Here is a 14,788-nt window from a genome sequence, read left to right on the forward strand (position 1 = left end):
AGCTGTGTGGCAGGAAGGTGGATCCAGCCTTCAGGAAAGGTTAAAGGGATGGGGAAAGTAAAGTGGGCGGGTTGATTTGGGAGCTGCTACCACAGACCAGAGAAGAGACAGAAGCAGGGAGCCCAGGGCCTTGGGCTTTGGGAATGGAGGGAAGTGGCAGATTGGAGGCATCTGTGATGGAGAATCAGTGGGCTAAGCAGGAGAGAGGAAAGTGTCTAAAATGACCCAGGATGTCACAGTTGGGTGACTGTGAGGGAGGAGCCACCCCCACCCACCTCAGGGAATGAAATGGCATGGGAAGTACGTGAGGCAGCCCTTGGTGGGGGGCAGCGATCCATACATGCTTTCTGTCACTTGCTGCTGTTTCGGAGACTGGCAGGAGGGCAGGCTTGACTGAGAGCATGCTGAGTTCGGCTGAGGCTTCGTGCGTGAGGTACAGCAGCTGAAAGGAAGAGTCAGGGCTCTGACAGAGAAGTGACAGCTGAGGCCATGAATTTGATGCAGATGCCAAGGTGAACTGAAAGGAAGAGGCTGGAGATGAAGGAAAAGATTCAGTAGAAGAACTCAGGGAGGAAGGAGCCCCAGCAACACTGGTATCTGTGTTCAGCAGTTACTGAGCCATACCATGTGTGCTGTGCTAATGCACACCTACAATTGAATCATCACAGCAACTGTGTAAAAGAGGTGCCATCATTCTCTTTATCCTAACAGATAGGGACACTGAGGTTCAGGTTGTGTGCCGTGTCTGTGCTCCCTCATGTGTGACACACTGCAGACAGGGTATGGCCCTGGGGCCATCCACCTCCACTGCCTCTGGAGGCACAGTCCTGAGAAACTCCTGTTACCAGAATAGGCCAAAAGGAATCAAGAGGGGAGACTTGCTGAATTTGGGTGGGGGGTGGGCGGACACTAGGGACAGAGACCTAGGGGTGAGGAAGTAAAAAGCCTTTCATTTCCAAGTGGGAGAGGAGAACAAAACAGATAATTCAAAGAGAATTTTGAGGGCAAGAGGAAGGAGGTTGAGGGAGCCCTCATCATAAGGCCGGGCTCTACCGTGTTTAAAATGACCCTAACAGAATGAATGGGGTGGAGCATGGCCAGTACTTAAGGAGGAGAAGGTCCTAATTTCTGAGCATGCCTAGGTGAGATAAATAGGGCTGGAATGGTCATATCAGAGAGGGCTGCCTGAGGGGTGGACCTGGGTGGATGAGATCAAAACCACACACCAGAACACAAAGCCTATCTGAGCCCAAGGAGCTACATGGTGACAAAATGTGGTAAAACCATTTCTCCGATTTTTCTGAATTTTCAGAAATATCTGGTTGGAAAGGTCTCCAACTGTGCCTTGCAGGCCCTGACTACATCATTTCTTCTCTTTGGCCACACCATAAAGATGTGTGGCTTCCAAGAAAAACACTCTTCTCCAGGCAGGTTGGCCTTGGGGAGGAGCAGCCTTCTGATAACAGTAGAGTTTTCAAGACATTCCCATTGCAGGACAAGAATTACTGAAGCTAAGCTCCCTGAATGTTGCTCCATTTATTTCCTAAAGAAGAGAGCCTATGTGGGAGGACAGGAACCCTTGGAGCATGACAAGGGACTGAAGACAAGCTCGGACCATACAGCCTGAGCCTTCTTCTCCAGTAGACTGTGGGCTGCCAATAGGAAGTGAGGGCTGGAGCAACTGCAGCCTAAAAGCGAAGGGAGGAAATTTATGAAGAGGCCAGGCATTTAACCACATAGTCCAAGAGGAATCGTTGAATTCTGGATGGTTTGGCTGAATCATTTACAAACCATGGTCCCACATAGCTAGCAGAGATGAATGACAGTGCATACAATGCAACACACTGTTGTGAGGTTATGTGCTTGGGTAACACATCCATTTGGTCTTCAAATCAATTGATGAGATCAGGTATTGTTCTGATTTCAGGACTCCATGCTAGTAGTAGTGGTAGTTTTGGCCCTGCGTGAGCATCCCCAGTCTCCCACAGTAGGTTTGGCTGCAGGCCACAGCTGCCTGAGGTTGGCAGTTCTAGCACTTCCGGAATCTGGAGTCATATCAGGATAGGGGTAATAAAAACAGGAATGACAGTTTGCCTCAAGTAAAGTGCATTTGCCAACATTCTCACTCAATTTTCACAAAAGCCAAAAGAGATGGGCAGGCTGTTTATTCTTCTCCTTTTATAGGTGGTGGAGGAAACTGAGGGCCATTGTGGTTAAGTCTCTTGCACCAGGTCCTACAGTAAATAGCAACCGAGTAGCAAAGAAAATCCCAACTGCTTCTAATCCAGAGCTCTTTCTGCTAAACCATCTGCCTATTCTCAGAGTCTTGAGATCATAAGGAAACTACTGGACTCTTTGGAAACAGGAACTGGGCAAGAGCATCCCAGTTGGTAATATTCTGAGGAAATGAACTGAGCTGTTTGACCAGCCTGCTTAAACCCAAATTGCAGAAGTTCTACTCAGCCTGTCTGCTGGAAGATGTATATCCACATCACTGCATGCTTCCATGGCATTTTTGGAAGAGCATGGTAGCTGAGACCATGATGTAGGAGTTGCTTTTAGTATCTGCAGCCTGTGGCCAAAAGGATCAGATAGGCCCAGGCTTGGGTGAGTGAATGCCAGGCATGGGAGGGAAACTTTGGGAGGCCCGAGTCCTGAGAGCTGCCTGGTTAAATGCTCAAGTATTTATTGAATGGATGTTGAGGCATATATGGGACAGGATGTCAGGCACAGGGTCCTAGTGCTCTGGGAAAAGCCACAGTGTGCTTTTCATGTCATCAGGAAACTCATTGCATGGGTTCAAACAACATGCTCAGAAGTAGCAGCATCCAGAACAGACCTTAAAATAGAGGGTAGAGCCTCTGGCATGGGCTAGTATGTGTGTGGGGGGAGGGTGTCCCATCTTTTCCTAAGAATACTTTTTAAGTATATTAAATGGGGTCCAACCCATAGAATAGCACTGTTCATTAAGTGTCTGTGGATTAAGAAACCACATACAATAAGAAGTTACCATGGATAATTATTATATTTAAGTAAATTTTTGTGTTTAAGTAGATTTTTTGTTTCCCCACAATAACACCTACACATGAGAAAAGTGATCACACATGTATGTGAGATATTTTAGGAGTCCTGTGAATCTATAATACTTACCAATTTGTGGGTCCCTTGAAATAAGTCCATGTTCCCAATTTCCATTTGAGAGTCCACTGGCCCAGAAGTATTTGAGCACAGAAAATGTGGTAACCTGTACATCACTGACTGGGGACCAGCAGGACTTCATCTATGGATGGCTTAGTTATTATAAATTTTCTGTAGAAAGTGACCTGTTGAGAAATAATGTAGTGTTTTTAATCCCACCACTGACTGCACACACAGGAGAAGTCTTGTGGCTCTTTCCCTTCCTGGCTTCTGAGAGACAAATCTAGGTTGTGCATCTGGGCTGGCTCAGCCCCTCTAAAGTGGGAGAACCCCCAAGAGGTGGCTGCATGGGTACCTGTTAGGACTGGCCAAACCTGGAAACCCCTACTCCCTGCAGAAGCACCTGCCTTCAGAGGGACCTCCTGGCCCAGGCAGGGGTCAGTAAGCACGACACCTTGCACTGGTGCAGAGCAGTGAAGTCAGACATCCACACCATGTAGTCTAAGGAATGATGCAAGGGACTGAGCTGAGGGAGGTGGGGATGATGCTAGGGACGAGGTGAGGGAGTTTGGAGGAGAGGGAATTTTTAGATCCGTATAGGCTCTCCTCTGCTCCTGGATGAAGATTAGGAGCTGGGTAGGGGCCAAGTTCATTGACTTTTGGCATCTTGCCTGGATAGGGGGTTTGAATTGATCCTAAGTGAATTTGGGAAAACAAACCCACAGGCATCCTGAGCATTGCAGGTTTTTAATCCATACATATCATATAATAAAAGGTAATAGGGTCTTCATTTAGAGTACAGAAAAAAAAATGGTCTCAGTGGCAAAGCCTCATGATAAATGATCAAAATTTGATTCATGATTTTATCCCCATGGTAGAACAAAAAATTCTAATTAGAGAAACTAAATATAGTTTGTCCCAGAAAAAATATGCCCTATGTGAATCCCTTCACACGCATGCATATGCCTCCAAGCCAAGCCCTGAAGGTTCAAGAACAACAGGCAAAAAGCTGGTGGTTCAGAGTGAGCAGAGTACTCACCCAGCACCTCACCCCCTTCCTCGTGCACAAACATGCTGGTCCACGGATTTCAGTTGTGCCTATTTCCAAGAGCTGCTTGCCGGCAACCTCCCAAATCCATTTTTAAAGGTCAACAAAGTTTGTTTTAAACAGCTAGAGTTACCAAGAACTCTGATTCAGCGTTTTACTAAGAGGAGCGGCCAAGCCACGCCTCCCCAGGCCCTGTCTCCCAAACTCCGCCTCCTAAGCCGTGCCTCCCCTCAGGCCACTCTTCCCTAGGGTCGCGTCTCCCAAGCCCTAAGCCCTCCTCTCGGGTCACGCCCCCTAACCAGTGCCACCCCCAGGCCACGCCTCCCAAGCCCAGCCTCAGCCTCTCTTGGAGCAACTGATAGAGTTGCTGCTGTTTTCTGCTTTGTGGTCCCATATGAATCGTCCATGTCACTATTGCTACTGCAGATAGGCCCATAACAACCATCGACTAGTTGAAAGATTTGCTTCTTGTTGAGTAGCACACCACTGATGTCACAGAGCTCTTAGACCTTGAAAAGCAAGCAGGAGAGAGTAGGTAGGCTTGGAATCTTCACTGCGTCTTAGTGGGCTGTGACCAAAACAGGTTGTTTCAAGCATAAGATGTCATTTTCTCAGTAGGGTGTGGTGCCGCAGGTGCCTGCAGTTGTCAAAACTCATCAACTGTACACCTACGAGCTACACCTTTTATTGAATGTAAATTATATCTAAATTAAAAAGGAAACTAATAAAAACAAAGATAGGAGGCCAGAGAAGGAGAAAACCAGTGGCTCCTAAGAGTCATTAGTCCTCTAATGGGAGGAGAGGAAATCCAGCCAAGAATGCATCATCTCAATGTGATCAAGAAAACAGCAAACAAATCCCAAATGAGGAAGTTTCTATTCGTAAGAAGGGAGGCAACATACTAAAAACATGTCAGTATCATTAAAAACAAAGAAAAGCTGTAGAAATGCTCCAGATTAAAGAAAGCTAGGGGCACCTGGCTAGCTCAGTCGGTGGAGTGTGCAACTCTTGATCTTGGGGGGTCCTTAGTTTGAACCCCATGTTGGGTGTAGAGCTTACTAAGAATAAAATTAAAGGTTAAGAATCATAACTAAATGCACTGCCTGATTAGACTAAAATCCTACACTAGGGAGGGGAGGGATGCCATGCAGGGTCAGTATGAGATCAAGCGATAATTTGAGTATAGACAGTACATTAGGTAAAGGTATTGTCAATATAGATTATGAAACTGATAACTACTGTTGCATGTAAGGCAGTATCCCTATTCTTAGGAAATACATATCGTAGCATTTAGGGGTAAAGGGCCATTTAGTATCTAACTCTGAAATGGTTCAGAGAAAGTATCATGTATGTATGTGTGATAAAAATATGCATATGTATACAGAAGAATTTCCTTATTGCTTACCTTGAGAAAAGGGATAAAAAAAAGTACAAGTTTGGGTCTTGTTGACATTGTTGGTTCAAAGTTTGTCAGATGTTTTTCCAACTTTGGCACCTCCAAACAAGGAAGATTTTTATCAGATACGCTCCTATCAGTAACTCCTGAAAAGTCACATCATATCCTTAGCTGATGCATACAGCCCTTGATTCCAGGTCAGGTGATGAACACAGCCCAGGCAAAGTTTATGGATTGGGGCAGGGGCATCTGTTCAGTAAGAAGGGAGGGGCAAGAGAAAGAGTGCACACATGCCATAAAATAAATGAGGTAAAATGAGGTCAATAGGTGAATCTGGGTAAAGGATATATAAGAGTGTTCTTTGTATGATTGTTCTTTTGCCCTTTTTTGCAAATTTGAAATTATATCCAAATAAGTGCACATGTGTGTGTGCATGCTTTAACACTGGGGATGAAGGAGCTAGAAGGAGTTCTAGAGGCTTTGCAGAATTGACTTGTGTCCAGAAGGCACTGGCTACCAGTTCAGATTCGTATCCATATTCCAGGTTATGGCAGTCCCCATGACAATTACATTGGTTTAATAGCCATAAATAGATAATTCTCAGGCAATAAAAACAAGATTGCTCATGTTACAAACCTGGGGCAACATGAGTGTTTCCTTATTGCTTATCCTGAGAAGAAAAGGGGGGAAAAAGTACAGGTTTTTTTGTTGACAAGGCATGTTGGAGGTTGGGCAAGTATTTTTTTTTTCAACATCTATACCTCTACACAAACAAAATATTATCAGGACACCCTCCTTCAATCAGTAACTTCTGAGAGCCACATCATACCTATAATTGATTCAGGGAAACCTTGACTCCTGGGTCAGGTCACAGTTACTTGGACATGAGCATGACCCAGGTAAAGTTTATATGGTAGGACAACTGTATCTATTCGATCTCATCCTAGAATTTCCCAGGATGATCCGGGCAGCATCCTTGTGGATTTGGGAAAGGAAGGGGTGTGCAGTGGTCTCTCAGTAGGCTTTCAAATACCACATTGTCTGATCCTGCTCTAAACTCAGAGGGTGCTTTTCCACCAGGAGTGGCCACCACTCTTGCTCCCTTCCTGGGGGGTCTGCTGTGGAAACGAATGGGACTTAGTCTCCTGCCCACACTGTAGTTGGCTGAACGCACATTGCAGCGATTAGTCTCCTCCCTACACACAAAAAGAAAATATAGGACTCATTTGTTCAAACACACTTCCCAGGCAAATAAAAAGCTTTCCCTTTATCTTACCTCCTTCTGGAATGAGCGAAAGGACAGGTTGCTGTTGACTTCAAATCTTCAGTTTGGACTACGGAATCATGAAGCTGAAGATTTTCTCCTCACCTTTCATCTGATAAAGATGGAACTGTTTGGGGAACTTGGAAATTCAACTGTTCAGTAGTGAAAGTTACTGCCTCTTTGTCAGCATGTTCAAAACTAAACTGAGATGCCACATACAGGGAACTAAACCCAGGCAGCAAATAGGTGTGTGTCACAGGCAAGCTTCATTCTGTTTCTTTTCTGTTAATTCCACATTAGTTCTTCAGGAACAGAATGTTGAGAATAAGAGTCTACTTTATCTGCACTAGGACCAGGAGGCCTCTCTGGCCATGAGTCAGAGCTGAGCTAAAGGGTTCATAGATGCGGAGATGAGCATCAGACAAGGAGCCAGGGGAGCCAGGTGGAAGGATTAAAAAGAAGAGACAGAGTCACTGCATGCTGGCTACACACACTCCTAGAAGAAGCTACAGGACGTCATATTCCATGATCTGCCAGCAGAGACCCTGGAGGTAGACAGGGAGACAGCAGCCCCATGCCTCCGGACTTGGGCCAGTGGCATCAGGGCTGTCCTACAGCTGCTTCAGGGTGCGGCCTGGTCATGGCTGGAGTGACAGCATGTCTGGCCCTCCAGCCCATGTGTCCTGCTTCCAATTCATGCCAATTACCTACATCTCAGTAATAATCTGTTGATAACTTATTCTATCCCAACAGTGTTCCTAGTACCCTGTTGAATACTTTATAGGTATTACCTTATGTATACTCACCTGTTCTCTTCTTTTCCCTTTAAAATTTTTTTTCAGCTTTATTAAGATATAACTGACATGTAACATTGTGTAAGTTCAAAGTATACAACTCAATTATTTAATATGCAAGTGTATTGTGAAGTGGTTACCAAGGTAAGGTTAGTTAACACATTCATCATATCCTATAGTTACTATTCATGTGTGTGTGTGTGTGTGTGTGTGTGTGTGTAGAATTTTAAGATCTACTTTCTTAGCGACTTTGTATACAATAAATAGTGGCCTGTTCTCTTTTTTAAAGATAGGCAACTAAAGGCCGAAAAAAGGTGGCCTACCAAGGTTGAAAAGCTTTTAAGTAGTGGGTTTAGGATTTGGAACCAGAGCAATCTGGGTCCAGATCTCATATGCTTTTTTACCACACTGTGCACAAGCACACACAAGCCTCTCTCACGCACACACACCCACACCCACCCACACCCCATACACAGTATATTGGATTTTGCAACCTCTGCTTCAGAAAAGAGCTTGGTACAGCTTGTTCATTTTGATCCTGGGCATTCTGCAGTCACTGCTGCTTACAAACACATAGTGATGGTTGACCAGAAACCATCCAGGCAACTGGTGCCTTTTCACTCAGCAGGTATTATCTCCAGTCTGGCTGCATATCAGGCTGCACACCTCAGGTTTTCTGTTGGAACTTCAGAATCTTGATGTGACCTGCTAAGGTCATAAGTGTTAGTAAAAACTTTGGGAAAAACAGGCTGCACAAGTGGAAATTGTCAATAGGCTGGGCTGGCTCAAGGGCTGGAGATTGGTCAGTCATTTGCCTCCTGGGTCACTTGCCATCTTCTCCCCCCTGTCTTTGCAGCCAACCTTGCTTTGAAACCCCGGGCAGTGGCTCTTGGGAAGCAGCCCGTCTACCAGGGGCCTGTGCATTGTATCGCAACCATCGTGCGGACCGAGGGCCTGGCAGGGATGTACCGGGGTGTTGGTGCCATGCTGCTGAGGGATGTCCCAGGCTACTGCCTCTACTTCATCCCCTATGTGTTCCTGAATGACTGGATCACACCTGAGGCCTGCACAGGCCCCAACCCGTGTGCCGTGTGGCTGGCCGGTGGCATGGCAGGTAAGGGCAACCACACTGATCCCCGTCCCCATGCTGACCCCTGTAGTGAGATGGCTGGGGAACCTATCATGCCATTCTCAGTCCAGGAAAGGGCACAATTAATCTAGTTACTCATGCAACAGTTCTTTGTTCAGCACCCTCTATGTGCCAGACCTAGCCAGACAGAGAAAAGGCTGGGGATGGGAAATGGTCTCCCTCTTTTTTGCCTCTCCTTCCCTCTGGACCTGTGGGAATGGCAGGTCCCTATGCCAGATTGTTGAACTTTCAGTTAGAAGATGTATTCTGACCATTTATTCTGTGTCAGGTATTGCTGAGGTTTGAAAAGGAAATCTGTTATTGGGGTTCACCTGTTTTGAATGTTGACACAGCAAACCTTTCTAATATGAGAATTTCATTAACTCCATAAGGGAGGAATCAGTCTCCCCATTTTTCAGATGAGAAAGCCAAGGCTCAGAGACATTAAGTGACCAACCTCAGGACACACAGCTAGTGAAGACAGTATGGCAGGGACTTAGTGGTCAGCAAGATCCCAGTTCAAATCCACACTTATTCACTGGGTGACCATGAGTTGGTTACTTAGTCTCACTACTCAGAAATCACACAGCACCTCCACTTCATCTAGGGTCAAAATTAGTGTTCTTGCAGTGATTTTCAGTCCCCTTCTGATCCAGCTGCCTATCAGCCTTCTGCATTCCTTTTCTACTCCTACGTCTTGGCTCGCTCTGCTCCAGCCACACCAGTCTCCTTGCTGCAACCTGACCATGCCTGGCTTCTCCCCACCACGAGGTCTTTGAACTTACTATTCCTACTCCTGGATTTAGCCAGGAGTAGGAATAGTAAGTCATTTTGTAGGTCATCAGAGACCGTAACAAGACCCATTTTGGTCAAGAGAAGAGTGTGGAAACCCAATTGAAATGGGATCTAGAGAGAATGGGATTAAAGAAATCAGATAGTCCAAGTATACATGACACTTCTGAGGGGTTTGGCTGTGCTGTGTTGGGGAAGAGAGGTGTGCAGCTATAGCCAGGGCAGGGTAAGGAAGGCAAGAGCGGGTTGCTTTTCAAGAAGGCTGATAACATGGCACATGTGATGCTGATGGGGAAGATCTTCTGGAGAGAAGAAAATTGTCATTCTTCTCCCCACTTTCTCCTCCCCTCCTCCTCCTCCTCACCTGTGCTCTAAGCTCAGCAAACACATAATGAAGCTTATGTCTTAGCCACCAAACACCTGTGTCTGCCCTCTGCCCCCATGTGTCTGAGGCCTGTGCCAGCTCCCTGTAAGTGCTCAGTAAGAGATGACAGATAAGGCCCCATCCATTCTCACTTCTGGTGAAAGCAGGTATGAGTGGCCTGGTAGGCAGACCTCATTTTGTAATAGCCTTGCCCGTGGGCTGAGGAACAGGGGAGTATGCCAGGGCAGTCCCTGGACAGACTCCAGGGGAAGCAGCCTCATTATCCTGGCAGGAGGCAAGAGGGTGGGATACGGTTCCCAGAGGACCATGGGCAGGAAGCCGAGGGGCTGGAGGCTAGGATGGGCAGAGGGTCCAAGGCAGGCTAAGGTCTCTTTTGAGAGTCCCTGGGCAGCAACTATTAAACCTTGTAAACCAGATGCCTTGGACTTTGGCATCTGTGTGTTTTTCTCTTACTGTCTAGAATGTGCCAGTTTCAGTGTTTATACAGTAACCTGGCACTGTTTTCCTAGAGTCCCTTAAAGTCACCAAAATGCTCAAACTAGGGCACCTGAACTTCTCCAATGAGGATGACCCAGTGTTATTTTGTCCCAAGGCGTCTATTTCAGATATCTGGAAAAGTTACTAGATTTGTAAAGACCTGCCCCTACTCTTTTAGTCCTTAGCCTGGCCCTTTGTTGGCAAGCAGCCTACCTGCAAGTGTTTGCCTTAGCTTCTCTGAATTCAGAGTAGGTTCTGTCTCTGGGGGAGCTGCAAGCTTTCCACCTCAGGCTTCACTCTGGGTTCTCACCTGTGGTGCCTCAGAAAGGCACTGTAAAGAATTGGCCCACCTCTTCAGTGGGACATGTTCCTGTTTCTTCAATAAAAGCTGCTAATAAAGGCATCTACTTATAAAGGACTGGCTGTGGGTCTGGCACTGTGCTGAATGCTCTCACGTGCATCCATTTATTTGTCCTAACAGTAACCTCATGAAGATAAGTACTATTGCTCCATTTTACAGATGGCAAACCCAAGGCCTAGAGGAGGAGACTTCTGTAAAGCCCAGAGAGAGTGGTGAGGGAAGTTCAGGGATGGCCTTCACAGGTCTTGACTGAGCTCTTGCCACTTCCCCAGCAGCTTGTTAACCTGTCAATGGTGGAAATAGGCAGGGAACCATGTCCCCTCCAGACCCCAAACAGCCAGTCCCTGATACCTGATTGTCTCTTTACAGGTGCAATTTCTTGGGGGACAGCAACTCCTATGGATGTTGTGAAAAGTCGACTCCAAGCTGACGGTGTTTATTTAAACAAATACAAAGGTGTCCTGGATTGTATCTCCCAGAGTTACCAGAAGGAAGGTCTTAAAGTAAGCCCATCAGCAGTCATGTGGGGCCAGTGTCAGTCCCTGGAAGGTGGGCTGGCCAGTCTTTGGGGGCATATGAGATTACAGAGGGGGAAGTCAGGAAACCAAAGTACCAGCGGTCACCATATACAGCACTACTTAGATCCTTGTCTTATCTAATCCATGCCCCAGGCTGGTGGAAGAGATAGGCTCAGAGAGGATGGGTAACCTCCCTGAGGTCACACAGCCATGCATGGCAGTCATATCAACATTCAGTCCCCCGGTCTATCTTCTACTGTCTGACTCCACTTGAGTTCACACCCCATCATCTCTGGTCTTGTATGAGGCATCCTCCAGCCTGGCTTTGTTTCCCTTCTCTTTCCTCCTCCCTGCATCCAAAGGGCTTGTCAAAATCCAAGCCCGTTCCTATCTCTAAACTATCCTAGGATGACAACCAAATTCCAAGTTTGGCATCCGAGATTATAAAGAAATTCATCCCTATGTTGCCTCCTGTGATACCCCTGATACCCTCCAGAGAAACAGTCATGCATGCTCTGCCTCCAGTGGGCCACTAGTTTTCTTGGCTTTCTCCTTTGAGTCAGCAGACTTGAGTTAAAGCCAGCCTGGTTACTCATGAGCTAGGGGAAATCCAAGCAAGTTATTTCACCTCTGGGCTTCAGTCTCTCCAAGGATAATCATCCCTACCATGAACAACAGGGATATTTGTTAGTGAAATTAAATTGGCCATATAAAAAGTGCTTGGTTTCATGCATAACACAGTATATTTAAAATAGAGCCAGTTGTCATTGGCTTTAGTATTAGTATTAGCAGTTTTACTAGTGTTAAAGTTACCACTGAACACTGGACCTTTCCTCACATGGCTGCCTCATTCCCAGCCCTCCAATCTTTACTAATTACCCACACCGGTGCATCCAGACTAATTTTCTTTCTTTTTCACCTCAATGGAATGCTGGGACTTCTCTGGAAACCTGGACTTCCACAAAGGCTCTCTTGTCTGTAGGTGACTGGCCAATCCTGGTTCACCAGGCAATCCTAGACTGCAGCTGAGAGGCACCAGAGCCTGTTCATAGGCTGCTGCAGCTTCCACTGCCAGTACTGAGGTCTTTTGGCCTAGTACCTGATACACAGGCGGGCAGGACTCTTGAGTCCCTGGCAGATGGTGCTGGATCCCACAACTCCTGCAGAGGTACCCATGTTGTGGATGGATGCCCAACTCTTGTTGTTGAGGTGAAGACAAGATAGGGACATTTTGTACTGCCACGATGCCACACTGTTGTCACACACATGTATTTCCTTTTTTTTTGAGATCTTTATTTCTTCATACAGATTCAAGTTACTCTCTAGTGCCATTTCATTTCACCCTCTAGGACTCCTTTGAACATTTCTTGCAGGGTAGGTCTAGTGGTAACAAACTCCCTCAGCTTTCGTTTATCTGGGAATGTCTTGATTTCTCGAGCACTCTTGAAGGATAGTTTTCCTGGATACAGTATTCTTGATTGACTCTTTTTTCTTCTTTTAGTACTTTGAATATGTTGGCCTATTACCTTCTGGTCTCTAAAGTTTCTGATAAGTAATCTATTGTTAAACTTACTGAAGATTCTTTGTAGTGTGTTCTTTCTATCTTGCTACTTTCACAAGTTTGATTACGTTTTGGTGTGGGTCTCTTTGAGTTTATTTTAGTTGGAGTTCATTAAGTTTTGTTGATGTTTATAGTCATGTCTTTCACCAAATTTAGGAAGTTATTAGTCATTATTTCTCTGCTACTATCTCTCTTCTCCTTCTGGGACTCCCACAATGCATATATTAATTTACTTAATATTTTCCCACAGATCTCTAGGCTCTTTTCAATCTTTTTTCTTTCTTTTTCTTAAACACAGTGGTTTCCATTGTCTTATTTTTAAGTTTGCTGATTCTTTTTTCTACCTGCTCAAATATACCTTTGAATCTTTGTAGTAAATTTTTCATTCCAGTTGTGCTTTTCAGCTGCAGAATTTTTATTTGGTTTCTTTCTGGGTTTTCTACTTCATATTGATGTTTTCATTTTGTTCATGTATCATTTTCTGGACTTTCTCCATATCTTCCTTTAGTTCTTCAAACATCATTTAGACATTTCTAGAGTCTTTGTTAGGTAGATCTGCTACCAGGTCTTTTTCAGGTACAGTTTCTCTTTATTTATTTTTTCTTTGAAGGGACCATACTTTCTTGTTTCTTTTTATGCCTGGTTATGTTTTTATTGAAAACTAGACTTTTGAGTTTAATTATGTGGTAACTCTGGAAATCAGATTTCTCTCTTCCTGTCCCAGTGTCTTTTTTTATTGTTTTTTTTATTGTTTTTATTTATTGTTTCACTTTTTTAAATTGTTTTAGCCTGTCCGTCTGCCAAAGACCAGCTGGAACTGTAAACTTAAGGTCTTTTTAGTTCCTTTCTGAGCCTTTCTCTGGGCATGCACAGTTACTTTCCAATTTTCCCCATATATGCAGTAGCTTTTGAATGTCCTAGTCTTTAATATCTATCCCCCAAAAGGGGAAAAAAAAGATAAGTGAAGGGGGAGTGGGGCACCAGCCATAGGAGGAAGGACTTGCATCAGTGAGAGGAGAGGAAACAGCAGTGGCCACCTTCCTCTTTGTACCTCTGTGATCAGAAACCCCAATCACTGATCAAAAATAAGATGTCCAATATTTGGAAGACAGGGTCCTTATTGCCCACTTCCAGAAGCTGTGTGTGCAGGTTGCTCCCAGCATGTGTGTGCAGCTGTCTGCCACAGGCCTGGGGGTGGAGGATGGGCAGCTGTTCTCTTGCTAAGAGCTAAAATGGACTGAAATTAACCAGATTTACTGTCCAAACCTTCTCCTGGAAGTTTTAAGCATTAAATAAACCCCTGATTTCCAAAATAGTTACACCAGACAGTTTCTACCAGTGCAACTCTTATCTAGGTAAGGAAGTAGATTGCTGGCATTTCCTGTTCTGCCACCTTCCTAGAATCCTCACCTCACTTATCTTTTGTATTATTTTAACAGAAGCACAGTTTGTGATTCAACCAACAAGTACAGAGGGACACATCAGAGAGATTCAAACAGGGTACTGTTTTATTTGAGATGTTTTTGTCTACTATTAATTAAAATACTAATGTATCATATTATTCAAATTAATGTATCAAAATATTGTATCCCAATTCCATAAAGTCTATAGAGGATAAGTACATTGCTGCTATTATTTCATCCAGAAATTACTGTGCTCTGTTAAAAACAAAGTCCTAGAAGGCAGCTGAGGTCAGATGATTGATTTCTTAATCTCAGTAGCATTGATCCATAATTTATATTCAGAGATAGGTTTTATTTATTTATTTATTTATTTTTAACTATTTTATTTATTCATGAGAGACACACAGAGAGAGAGAGAGAGAGGTAGAGACACAGGCAGAGGGAGAAGTAGGCTCCATGCAGGGAGCCCGATGTGGGACTTGATCCCCAGACCCAGGATCATGCCCTGAGCAGAAGGCAGAT

General features: G+C 45.0%; 1 protein-coding gene and 1 long non-coding RNA gene across 11 annotated transcripts in view; one reads left to right on the plus strand and one right to left on the minus strand.

The window, feature by feature from the left end:
- The window catches only part of SLC25A48 (solute carrier family 25 member 48), a 55,659-nt gene that overhangs the window by 33,391 nt on the left and 7,480 nt on the right, over positions 1-14,788 (plus strand). For 9 of the 10 annotated variants that reach the window (XM_072841080.1, XM_072841081.1, XM_072841079.1 and 6 more), the window contains 2 exons: positions 8,497-8,754; positions 11,154-11,287. In XM_072841080.1, the coding sequence (XP_072697181.1) occupies positions 8,497-8,754; positions 11,154-11,287 (392 nt within the window). Of the gene's footprint in view, positions 1-8,496; positions 8,755-11,153; positions 11,288-14,302; positions 14,364-14,788 lie in introns of all 10 variants that reach the window. The other variant, XM_072841085.1, reaches the window with a different exon arrangement.
- LOC140641369 (uncharacterized) lies at positions 1,522-4,375 on the minus strand. Its single transcript, XR_012037900.1, has 3 exons — positions 4,178-4,375; positions 3,151-3,323; positions 1,522-2,045 (listed from the first exon to the last, which is right to left on the minus strand). It is a non-coding gene; the product is annotated as an uncharacterized lncRNA (long non-coding RNA).

The sequence above is a fragment of the Canis lupus genome, chromosome 10 (genome assembly GCF_048164855.1).
Source record: "Canis lupus baileyi chromosome 10, mCanLup2.hap1, whole genome shotgun sequence".
Lineage (NCBI taxonomy): Eukaryota > Metazoa > Chordata > Mammalia > Carnivora > Canidae > Canis > Canis lupus.